The following is a 12,104-nucleotide window of genomic DNA, read 5'->3' as shown; positions in this document are numbered from 1 at the left end:
TTGCCTATTTCAAGTCCCCGCTTCTCTATGAAGTCTTCATGAGCCACCGCGGTCACAGAGATCCACGCTGCTCTGGGGCCACTCTGATACTAGAAGGTGATGTGTGCTGTCTGGAAATGTATCTAAAAACACTGAGTCTCCGGCCTCATCCTAAACCTACTGTATCAGAAACCCTGGGGTGGGGCTCAGCAGTCTGTGTTTTAACAAGCCCTCCAGGTGACTCTGGTTCTGACTGAGAAGCACTGCCCTATATAATATTTACTCATAGACTGCCTAGGGTCAAATCCCAAGGTAGTGTTGCTCTCAGGTAAGTTATTGAGTCTCTCTGTCTCAGCTTCCGCATCTTTAAGATGGGATAACAACATGCCCACCTCATTAGGTTTTTGTGAAGATTAAATTTAATTTTTAGGGTATAAGACTCAACAATTATAGGGTACAAGTCTCTTTTTTCCTTAACAAAAGGTACAACAATCTTCTTTTCTCCTCTAGTAGGTCTGTAAACCTATCTAAAGTTTTCATTGTAAACACTGGCCATTGAGAAGCCTTTATAAATCTCTTTCATGGTGAATTTGACCATCATAAAATATCCTCATGATATAATCAAGTAAAAACTTAAATACTAGGAAATCAAAACAATTTTATAATCAAGAAAACTTAAGCACAGTTCTTTATGCAATGAACCTGTATATTTCTATAAGATTAAGTAACTATCATTGGCCCTACTTTTAGAATGAGGAAACTGAGTCATCTAAGGTTTATGTGATTTGTCTCCTTTTACTCACCAAGTCAGAGATACAGGTGATGTAAAGCTTGGGATATCAAATTTTACAATAATTCATCCAATCATATATTTGGGTACCTGCTGGGTGCAATGCATAAAAATACAGGGCAGGGGGTACAAAAATGAAAAAGATGTGTATCCTATTTTGAAGAGTCTGCTGTCTTATGGGGATGAGGGGACACTGCTGTTTAAACCCACTCAGTGCAACAGAGAATGTGACCAGGTTATGACAGATAGAGATAAAGAGCGATAAGCTTCTGAAGGAGAATGGGATGGGGGAAGGGAACATTTACTAAACATCTTCTGTAGACCTGGAATTAGGCTAAGTCCTTGATACATATTTTCTCATTTAAGCCTCTAGTAACCAAGTAAAGTTATTGGGGGTCTTTTTGTTTGTTCTTTTCTTTGTCTTTCTTTCTTTTTTTTAATGTTTATTTTTGCGAGAGAGAGTGCACGCGTGTGGAGGAGGGGCAGAGAGGGGGACAGAGGATCCAAAGCAGGATCTGCTCTGACAGCAGAGAGCCCAATTTGGGGCTCAAACTCACAAACCATGTGATCATGACCTGAGTCGAAGTCAGATGCTCAACCGACTGAGCCACTCAGGTACCCCTTTCTTTTTTTTTTTATTTTCTTTTTTTTTAATTTTAATTTCAGTTAGTTAACATATAGTATTGTATTAGTTTCAGGTGTACAATATAGTGATTCAACACTTGCCTATGACACCTAGTGCTCATCATGACAAGTGCTCTCCTTAATCCCACCACCTATTTAACCCATCACCCACCGACCTCCCCTCTGGTAACCATCAGTTTGTTCTCCTTACATAAGAGTCTGTTCTTGCTTTGTATGTCTCTTCCCGCCCCCCCTTTCTCATTTTGTTTCTTAAATTCTACATATGGGTGAAAGCATATAATATTTGTCTTTCTCTTATTTTGTTTAGCATAATATTCTCTAGCTCCATCCGTGTCATTGCAAATGGCAAGATTTCATTCTTTTTTATGGCTGAGTAATATTCCATTGTATGTATATATCACATTTTCTTTATCCATTCATCAATATGTATTATTTATATATTTATGATGCTGCCATAAATACAGGGATGGATGTATCCCTTTGAATGAGTGTTTTTGTATTCTTTGGGTAAATAGTAGTAAGATTTCTGGATCATAGGGTAGTTCTACTTTTAACTTTTTGAAGAATTTCTATACTGTTTTCCACAGTGGCTGCACCAGTTTGCATTCCCACCAACAATGCATGAGGGTTCTTTTTTATCCACATCCTTGCCAGCACCTGTTCAAGAAATCCCAGTCTTTTAAAGTGGGTTAAAAATGCACATGCACAACTTCTGCCACCAAGCACTGTTGGTGGGAATGCAAACTGGTGCAGCCACTGTGGAAAACAGTACAGAAGTTTCTCAAAAAGTTTAAAAAAAAATAGAACCACCCTACATAGAGCAATTGCCCTACTGTGTATTTACCCAAAGAATACAAAAATACTAGCAGCACCTGGGTGGCTCAGTTAGTTAAGCGTCCAACTCTTGGTTTCAACCCAGGTCATGATCTCAAGGTTTGTGAGTCTGAGCCCCACATTGGGCTCTGAGCTGACAGCGCAGAGCCTGCTTGGGATTCTCTCTCTCTCTCTGCCCCTTCTCCACTTGTATGCTCTATCTCAAAATAAACAAAACAAAAAAAAAAATTTAGAATACAAAAATACTAATTCAAAGGGATACATGCGCCCCGAAGTTTACAGAAGCATGATCTACAATAGCCAAGTTATGGAAACAGCCCAAGTGTCTATCGATTGATGAATGGATAAAGAAATGTGAAATATACATACAATGGAATATTACTCAGACATGAAAAGAATGAAATCTTGCCATTTTGCAATGACATGGATGAAGCTAGAAAGTATTACACACTAAGCAAAATAAATCAGAGAAAGACAGATACTGACTTCCCTCATATGTGGAATCTGACAAAAGAAAGGGCGGGGGGGAAGAGAGAGAGAGAGAGAGAAAGACAAAGCAAGAACAGACTCTTAAGTATGGGGACAAACTGATGGTTACCAGAGGGGAGGCAGATGAGGGGGATGGTTAAACGGGTGATGGGGATTAAGGAGGGCCCTTGGTGTGATGAGCATCGGGTGATGTATGGAAGTGCTGAATCACTATATTGCACAACTGAAACTCATACTACAAAATATGTTAGCTGTTCTTTTTTTTTACAGATATGGAGGCCAAGATTTAGTGAACAATGCAGTGTTTTATAGTCATTGAGTGGTGAGAGATGGGATTCAAACATGGGTCTATCTGAAGAGGGAGAAAATACTTCAAACTGTGGAATCAGAAATGGCTTCATGAGGAACCTGGATTTTCTGATTTTTTTTCTCTTTCATATCAGTAGTCCTGAACCAGTTTGGGGCCACCCACTCCTTCTGGAATCTAATAAAAGTATGGATCCTTTCTCACAAAAACACACAGATGCACTCAGACACAATTAGTTTCAAACAAGCTCAGAGGGTTCACAGGCCCTCTTCACAGAGCCCCTCTTCAGTGACTTGAGTCAAACTTCCTTAATGAGGGGAAAGCTATTTCAGAAGCTAAGCCACAAAAAAATCTCTACAGACCTTGAATTCCTGTAGCTCCAGTCTCCTATCATTGATCTCCTTTTCGAGCTGAGCCTTTTCCACTTGCATGGCACCAGCCGTTCGTCCATGCTGGCCAACCAGCTGTGTCATGTTTTCGATCTGCTGTCGCAAAATCTCGATCACCTTGTCCTTCTCTGCCATCTGGAGCCTGAGGGCCTCACACTCCGTCTGCACGTTTCTGAGGTGATCTCCCTCCGTCTTAAGGTGCTGCAGCTCCTGCAATTTCAAGTCCACCCGGGAGCGCAGCTTTGTGATCTCCGAATTGGTAGCCTCGATGGCTCTCTCTTTTTCCTGGAGGGAAGCTGTCAGGTCTGAAACGGTCCTCTCTGAGCTCTCCAGGGTCATTTTCTTGGCGGTCAACTCTTCGACCACTTTTCGGAGCATCTCTTTGGTGGATTCAAGCTGAGCAGTCAGGGAGGACACTTTTTCTAGACTTTCATTCTTTCCCTGAATTGCCGCCATCTGATTGTTAAAGAAAATTTCATGGATTTGGGGATAGGTAGAGGCACCCTCAAGAGATATAACAAGCTAGCTCACAAACATGAAATCATGACTCATAATATCTACTTAGACTAACTCAAATTGTTTTGCTGCCAGAACTCCGTACAGGCCACAGACCAAATACAGGTAATTAGACCAAGGTGGAGAGAACTTCATTAAGTAACAGTGCTCCTTCAGAATGGCTTTCTAGTGTGGGAGCTTGGGAAGTTTCCTCTGAGGATGTTTTCTGTAACAATTTAACTTAGGATAGCACTGGCGATAGGGGGAAGCACGGTAGGATGATAACTGCCCTTCCTCACGATTTCCCTCCAATGTGCCCCTTAATTCTACCCCTGAGGGAAAAGTGAGTGACGGCTTGTATGCAACATGCACTTACCTTCTCAGGTCTTGTTTGGAAAAGAGTTAAGAATCTAACTCCCAGTGTCTCCTGTCACCTTTCTTCTTGCCCAGCTTGGGCCAAAGAGTAGGAAAATGGCTTTGCCTGGATTTTAAGCCAAGACTGGTCTCTTTGGTTTGCTTTCACATTTGGGGGAACTTAGTCTTTTGTGGGATGCTTTTTATGTCTCTGTGGCAATAAGTGGCCCTGGAACCATGTCCCTTCGGTACCAAAGGTATGGTGCTGTTAATAAAGCATTCAACATTTTGTTACTGCCGCACTGAAATGCAGTGCAACCATCTTGTGCATCTATCAGTCTTGATACATCTTGCGCACCAATCAGTTTAGGGGAAAACCAAAACCAGAAGACATGTTGGAAACCTTCAACCCTGCTGTTCCCTAGATGTCCCTATGGTTTGACGCTTTTCTGAAATAAGCAACTATTAGGTTGCCAATGTGTACGTGAAAACAAAAAGCAACCGGATGGGAATTTCATTACTCAACAATGAACGAAAAAGAGATAAAGCTTAACATTTTAATTTAATCAGTGGTCAAAAATATAGAAATAAGCAACAGGTTTTTATGACTTGCTCAAAGAATCCATAGCTCTATTTCAGAGCTGTTCCTAGGCCCATACTTTTTTTTTTTTTTTTTTTAAGGCTCTACCAACACACATTTTTCCCTGAGAAGAGCCTGGGGAAGCCATCCCGGGCCGTGCCTGACCTGCCGCTCCATCTGGCCCTGACACTCGCTCTTCATGGCCTTGAGGAGGGCTTCCAGGCGCTGCAACTCCATGTTCCTATCATCCAGCTCCCGCCGCAGGTGGTCAATGGTGATGCTGTTGCCCGTGTCCCGGTCCCACAGCCGCTTATTCTGCTCCTTCTCCAGACTCAGCTCCTTCTCTCTTTTATGCAGATCAGCCTACAAGAAGTGAGGTGTGTCCCCCGATTTGTATTAAATAATTCAAGAAAAACTCTTATTTTCCTTATATCATCTTTGGAATTTTTATATGATTTGAGAAGCCTCTGGTTTTGGAATCTTGTTATTTTTTTTTAATGGCTTAAGGACAACTATGTCCTAGAAGAACATGGTAGCAGTTCGCTTACTTGTAATTTCTAGCATCACAAGTAAACCTCAATGGACTAGTCCCCAAATAATATAAAACTAAAAGGAGAACACAGTAGATTTTTAAAGTCATCCTGTTTTTAAGGTTTGGGTTTTCTTTTTTTTTTTTTTTTTTTCAACGTTTATTTATTTTTGGGACAGAGAGAGACAGAGCATGAACGGGGGAGGGGCAGAGAGAGAGGGAGACACAGAATTGGAAACAGGCTCCAGGCTCCGAGCCATCAGCCCAGAGCCCGACGCGGGGCTCGAACTCCCGGACCGCGAGATCGTGACCTGGCTGAAGTCGGACGCTTAACCGACTGCGCCACCCAGGCGCCCCAAGGTTTGGGTTTTCTAGCAAAGGCATTATGCCTCACACCAAGTGTGCTCCTGTAATAAAGAAATGTTCAAAAGCTTGAAAGAATAGCAACAGTCTTTGGTTAACTGCTTCAGAAATGGCAGAACAGCGTTTGGTACTGAGAGGGGAGTAGCAGTTGGCTGTGAACAGAATTCTGTTCCTCTTCCACAGCGAAAAAAAAACACATAGTGTTTACTGACAGCGAAAATTCAGTATAATGGGAGAAACAAAGACAAAGGAAAAAGTAAGACACAGACACAAAAAACTGGAAGTGGTTTGTCATTAAAGAGACACCTGGTGTCTCTAAGCAGGGCACCTGGTGGCTCAGTTAAGCATCTGACTTCAGCTCAGGTCATGATCTCCTGGTTCATGAGTTCAAGCCCCATTTTGGGCTCTGTGCTGTCAGAGCCCCTCTCTCTCTGATCCTCTGACGCCCTCTCTCTGTTCCTCCCACCCCCCCCGCTTACACTCTCTCTCTAAAATAAATAATTTAAAAAGAGAGACCCAGCTAAGCAAAAACAGAAAGAAATCACTGAGGAGATCAAAATTCTTCAAGAAGGCATTTGAGTCGGACCTTATGACCAGCTTGGAAATGCAGAGATCAGGAAGAAGGGACTGGAAAGGTGGATGTGTGATTTGATTGGAGTACTGGGGGCATGTAGAGAGAAAGGATCAGAAAGGTAAGCTGTCGTCAGATTATGAACAGGTTGAAAGGTATAGATAGAGTCTGACTTTTATGGGGAAAATAATTTTGGAGTCATAGTGACATGATCAGAGTGATATTTTAGAAGATGAGTATGGCAGCACTTTACAGGCCAGACCGAGGAGGGGGAAAGCTGGAGGTAGGAACCCTAGTAAGGAGACGTTGCCCTGCTCCAGGTTGAATGAGGGGCTTGGACCAAGGGGTAGTGGTGGTAAGAATGAAAAGGAGGGGAGGGTTTTCAAGGTCTTTCAAAAAATCTGCAAGATTTTCAAATTAGATCTGAGGACTTGGGGACACACGCAATAGGAGGGAAAGATGTGAAGGACTATCCCAAGGTTTGGAGCTGGTCACACACAGCTGCCGACTCTACCTTTAACGTTTGCTCCTCAAACCCCTTGTCAGCCTATGAAGGACGGCTCCACCAGCAGAGGGCACTATACCCTACAGAGGGGTCTGGGAGTGAGAAGTGTATTCTACTGTACTGCCAATATCACATATAGGAATACCAAACATCTCCTTTCCTAAATTTCTTACCCTACAGTACCTCTGACAGAGGGCACAGGTTGCTTCACTACTATTGGGATCCTATTTCCTTTCTTTAAAATAATTTTTTTTAACCTCAACTTCCATTCAAATTTTCTGTACACACGCGTCTGTGTTTTGAATGTTATTTGACTTGAAAACAAACACTCCATACTACCTCGGTTTAGTAGAACACATTTATCTAATTGAAAGATGGGTCAACTGAAGACTAGCTTCACCTAATTTATAAGCTTTAACAGTTCTGCTTAAGGAAAACAAAATAGGTAAAGTTTAGAACATTTATATTCAAAACTTGAATAATGTCAAGATATTCTGTTGTGTATGTATGCACAAATGTTTTGTAAAATTTGTAATTTAATAAATAAAACCAGTTTTATGAAACATTTTGGTGAGAAACTTCCTAGAATTAATCTCATTCATATTTAGAGCATAGTCTTACCAACAGCTTTTGAAGCTGATCGTCCAAATTTCCTGATTCCTGACTGAACTGATCACGTTCTGTCCGTGCCTCAGTTAGCTCAGAGTTGGCAAGGACTAACTGCTTTTCGAGCTCTTCTATCTAGAAGGAAAGCAGAAATCAATCTGACTATGTTAGTGGGGAATATAAAATAAATACAGTCTTTGGAAAGCGGTATTATTTTGGGGGCAAAAATAAAAGCTTACTATGATATGTTTTGCAAAGTTTTTTAAACTTAAGATCTATGTAGAATTGTAAGAGGGAAATTAGCCAAAACGAAATATTTGATGCTGTTAGATATGGGCACTGTTTGTAATCTCTCTTTTTCACACCATTCAAGGTTTGTCTCCTTTGAGTATGTGTTCTGTCATTTGGTACTTAAGGAAATTTGGTGTGGCATAAATAACATTGTATACAGCCCACACAAATGACATGCATTACACGCAGAAGAGTTATTTTGTTTTAGAGTATCAGAGTTTCAATAATAAAAGGCATCGAATATGCAAGGTAGGCTGAGGTTAAGATCTCAGACAATGGAGACTCCAGGTTTGGATTTTAGCGGAGCCACACAAATTCATAATTTAGGTATTGAGATATTAAAATAATGGGACCATGTTGCTACTTAGTGTTATCACTAAAATACTACTTCCACAACCAGTAAAAAGAAATCCCCGGTATCTGCATAAATGCTACATATTCCTTCTTACTTCTAAGGCATCTATTCAATAGGCTTCCAGATTTATTATGTCAAGAATAAAACTTATTGGTTTGGATAATGAACTGTGATTAAAATTTCTTCGAGAATATATGAGCAAGAGTAATTTTTTCTTGATGAGTCTCTATTTTTACCTGGACCAGGTTCATTTAAGATCTTCATTTATTAATTCAACACATACTTAGTGCTTATATGAACACACATACATGCAACTACCTCTTTGATAAATGCTAAGTATGAATACACAGAATTTATATACCTTTCTGTATATACAGAATTATATACCTTTAAAAAAGTAGATTATATAGGCTCATCAAACAGTTTCACATTTGCCTACAGAGTAGAATCAGAGCCTTCAAGGATTGGAATATACATTTTAATATTTGCCTCGGATATATTTTAAAACTGGCTTTACATTTGACTGTATGTTAGATATAAACAAGTATTTCACAAGAATGAAATATACATAAAACATTAGGCTACAGCAGAAATGTGTTAATAGGTTCTACTAATCCTATAAAGGAAATTCTTGCACTCTGGCACTCCTTTGGGGGCATGTATGGAAAAAAGCCATACAACAACTCCACCTCTGTGGCATGAGTAGCTTCCTAAGGAAAATGGATGAACAGTGTCAGTTGATATGATCCCTTGAGCTCTATTATTATTGGGAAAGACTAAGTCAGCACACACCTAGTAATGGCATTAGGAATACTTACGGAAAAGCCCGCAAACTTTTATGTGGGTGGACAAATATCATCAGAGAGGCAACATGATCAGGCTAAGAGCCAAACACCTTAGGTTCTGGTAGAGGTGCTGTCACATAACCTCTCTGAGTCTCAATTTTTTTCATCTATAATTTGAAAAAAGTAATCTAGAAGATCTTTCAAATGCTTTTTTTTTTTTTTTGCACGAGAAGAACAGTATTAATAGGCTGAAATTCTATAATTTCCACCTGTCTTTGGAAACAAAGTATGGCCAAAGAAACCATATTTTGAGCTATACGTTTAATAAGAACAGTTTCAACTTGAACAGTTTCAACTTGAAGAGTTGCTCACATGACTAAAACAAACATTTTCTAGGCTGAGCTTGGCATAAAACTATTTTCTCTTTGAGCAAAGTATTTGTAGATGTGCTTTAAAAGCTTAAATTAAGACTTGCTATTTTGTCTGTTGTCATTAAAAAAAAAAGTTCTGGATGACCATTTGATAACATCAAACTAGATGGTGAAAATCTATGAGGCCAAATTTTTAAAAAGGAAAGGAAGAAAGGAACAAAGAAAAAGAAAAGAGCCAAGTCTTCTCTTTCGTCTAAGTTTACTGAGCATCAGAAGTTCCTCCAGACCCCTGCAGGAACATTGGTTTTGTACTTGTCAGTACTGACTCAGCTGCTATAGCTCTGCTTTTACCTTTCACTTTTTAGAATAAAAATATTTATATTAGTTAACCAATCACAAAGATAAATGGAGAGTGAAAGGGAAAACCACTGACGTAGCAGCTGAGCTGATACAAACAGCTGTACAAAACACCTCGAAGCCTTTTGAAATGTCCAGAATAAATATTTACTGACATCTGAGATATATCAAAGGTTTTTCTTTTTCTTTTCTTTTTCCATAGCAGCACTGGTTTTCCCTTTCACCATCTATGAATCTACTTTTTGTTTTAGATCACTGGACAAATACTTGGATCTCACTCTAATCTTTACAGTAATTTTAGAGATGTTACCAATCACACCAAATTGTATCTTTTGTGTTCTGTGCTCAAAGACGGCACAGATGTTGGATAATGAGGGACACTGCAGGTCAGCACGGAGGTGCATGGGCAGAACTATGCAAAGATGTTTGCACAGAATCTTCCTGCACGGTACAGAGCTCCAGCCAGTGCTACTAAATCTTTACTTTTTGAGTACGAAATTCAGCCCCAAATGCTTTCAGAGTAGGAAAAAATAAACTTAGAGTCAAGATCATGAGATATTTTTGTTGTCAAAAAGCGAAAGTTAAGAGTAAAGCCAAATCTACAGAGCCAATAGTGACAGCTTCTACTGGTCCAAATTCGTAAAGGGGGATTCTGGAGGCTCTCCTAAAATGGAAAGAGAAGAATAGAAAAAAAGCATTACAGTAGAACACTTATGCAAGCTATAAAAACTACATCTACAATTTTCTTTGAAATACAGTGTCTATTTTCATCAATATGAAAATACTTCTGTTATTCTGAAGAGACACATGGCCCTAACGAGTCTTCTCTCAATTTATGCTTTTTAGTTAGAAAAGTTTGGTTCAGACCTATCACATCATCATTTTTTTTTAAATAATAAAAACTTTTTTTTTTTTTCTGAAGGAATCTGACCTCAGGAGAAAACACTAATACTGTCTCTCATAAAATATGTTGATGCATAGTATCAGCACACTCTTTGATGTTTCTTTTCACACAAATCTCACTTTTAATCACAGTTTTTACGTGTTATTCTCTTTGGCTTTTTTACCTTATTGTTATTTGGATAGTGTATACTAAAATGTTCACACGAGCAGTAGAAAATAGATTTTAAAGTTCTCAAAGGCTTTAGCAATGTAGAGTCAAGGTACATGACAATGAAAAAAAATTAAACAGAAGAATTTGTGGTTTTTAGATTTTGTATTCAATTCATTACAACAAAAGCATTTCGTAACAATAGAATTTTTCAGGGCCCCCAAAATGAAATCCTTCTGTTAATTAGCTTGATCTTTCCTGCTCAGTTGCACCATGTACTGATGACATTTCAGGCCAAAGTATATTCAACTCTATAGTAAGATGACAGATAATCATCTGTCAGTGTTCCCTGACTAAAGGGAGTTACTATTAAGAGAGCCCAGTTAACCACCATCTAGGTACCAACTCCACAGGTTCAACATGTTATGAATCTCAGTGATCTGGATTAAAATTAGCTAAGCTAATACATACACCCTTCTTTCTATTCAATGTTGACTGCTTAAGGCTAACAACATTATTAGCACTCCACTGTTTACATTAGGGCAAAATAAGGTAACTGTTCTAACCTTCTACTATATGTATCATTGTATATCTATATCGCCTCAAAGCATTCATATGAAAAAGTCTACAGTCATTCATCAGGATGCTTATGCTTCTACAATGCCAAAGAGATTAATATTTATAAAAATTCATAAACTATTTTGTATTCCTTATATGTAACTAAATTTCTCACCATGCTGAAATTTAGAGTTGATAAGTATGGTGCTGTATACAGACTGTATGTGAATTAGCAAACAATGGGTGATAGCTTATGGAGGGGTAATTTTTCCAAGCAACATTTTTCCGTTACAATGGAAAGCTACAGGGGCGCCTGGGTGGTGCAGTCGGTTAAGCGTCCGACTTCAGCCAGGTCACGATCTCGCGCTCCGTGAGTTTGAGCCCCGCGTCGGGCTCTGGGCTGATGGCTCAGAGCCTGGAGCCTGTTTCCAATTCTGTGTCTCCCTCTCTCTCTGCCCCTCCCCCGTTCATGCTCTGTCTCTCTCTGTCCCAAAAATAAATAAATGTTGAAAAAAAAAAAAAAAAAACTTGTCGAGTTCTATCTTAAAACACATAATTGCGTAACATCAAAAGAATTAAAAAAAAAAAAAAACAATGGAAAGCTACATATAGCACTTTCAAATTATGTAAGGAGACACAAGTAAGTTGAGTTTTGCTTAGTACTTCACAGCTTTTCAAAGAGTCTGTCAATAAACAATGAATATTCAATCTGTTCAAAATGGGTTGAGTAGTGCTGAGTATCAGTCAGTGGATTGGGCTATAACACAACAGCTCTCCCGTCTAGTCTCTCACTGCTGGGACTTTCCGGGCTCACTTCTGCCAATGTGCCTGCCTCCACCAGACCAAGTACTAGAGCCTCTTTCTGCCCCATGCTGTGCTGAAAGCAGGCCCATCCTGCAA

The 12,104-nt window shown here is 39.5% G+C and overlaps 1 protein-coding gene across 14 annotated transcripts in view; it reads right to left on the bottom strand.

The window, feature by feature from the left end:
* The window catches only part of CCDC158 (coiled-coil domain containing 158), a 106,031-nt gene that overhangs the window by 64,371 nt on the left and 29,556 nt on the right, over positions 1-12,104 (bottom strand). For 13 of the 14 annotated variants that reach the window (XM_086704795.1, XM_086704802.1, XM_086704799.1 and 10 more), the window contains 3 exons: positions 7,452-7,571; positions 5,028-5,225; positions 3,407-3,889 (listed from right to left, as the gene is read on the bottom strand). In XM_086704795.1, coding sequence (XP_086560921.1) covers positions 3,407-3,889; positions 5,028-5,225; positions 7,452-7,571 — 801 coding nt within the window. The remainder of the gene's footprint in view (positions 1-3,406; positions 3,890-5,027; positions 5,226-7,451; positions 7,572-12,104) is intronic. The other variant, XM_086704804.1, reaches the window with a different exon arrangement.

The sequence above is a fragment of the Puma concolor genome, chromosome B1, assembly GCF_028749965.1.
Source record: "Puma concolor isolate L17-30 chromosome B1, mPumCon1.1.hap2, whole genome shotgun sequence".
NCBI classification, from domain to species: domain Eukaryota; kingdom Metazoa; phylum Chordata; class Mammalia; order Carnivora; family Felidae; genus Puma; species Puma concolor.
The sequence above is the reverse complement of the archived record's forward strand: the minus strand, read 5'-3'. Positions and strand labels throughout refer to the sequence as shown.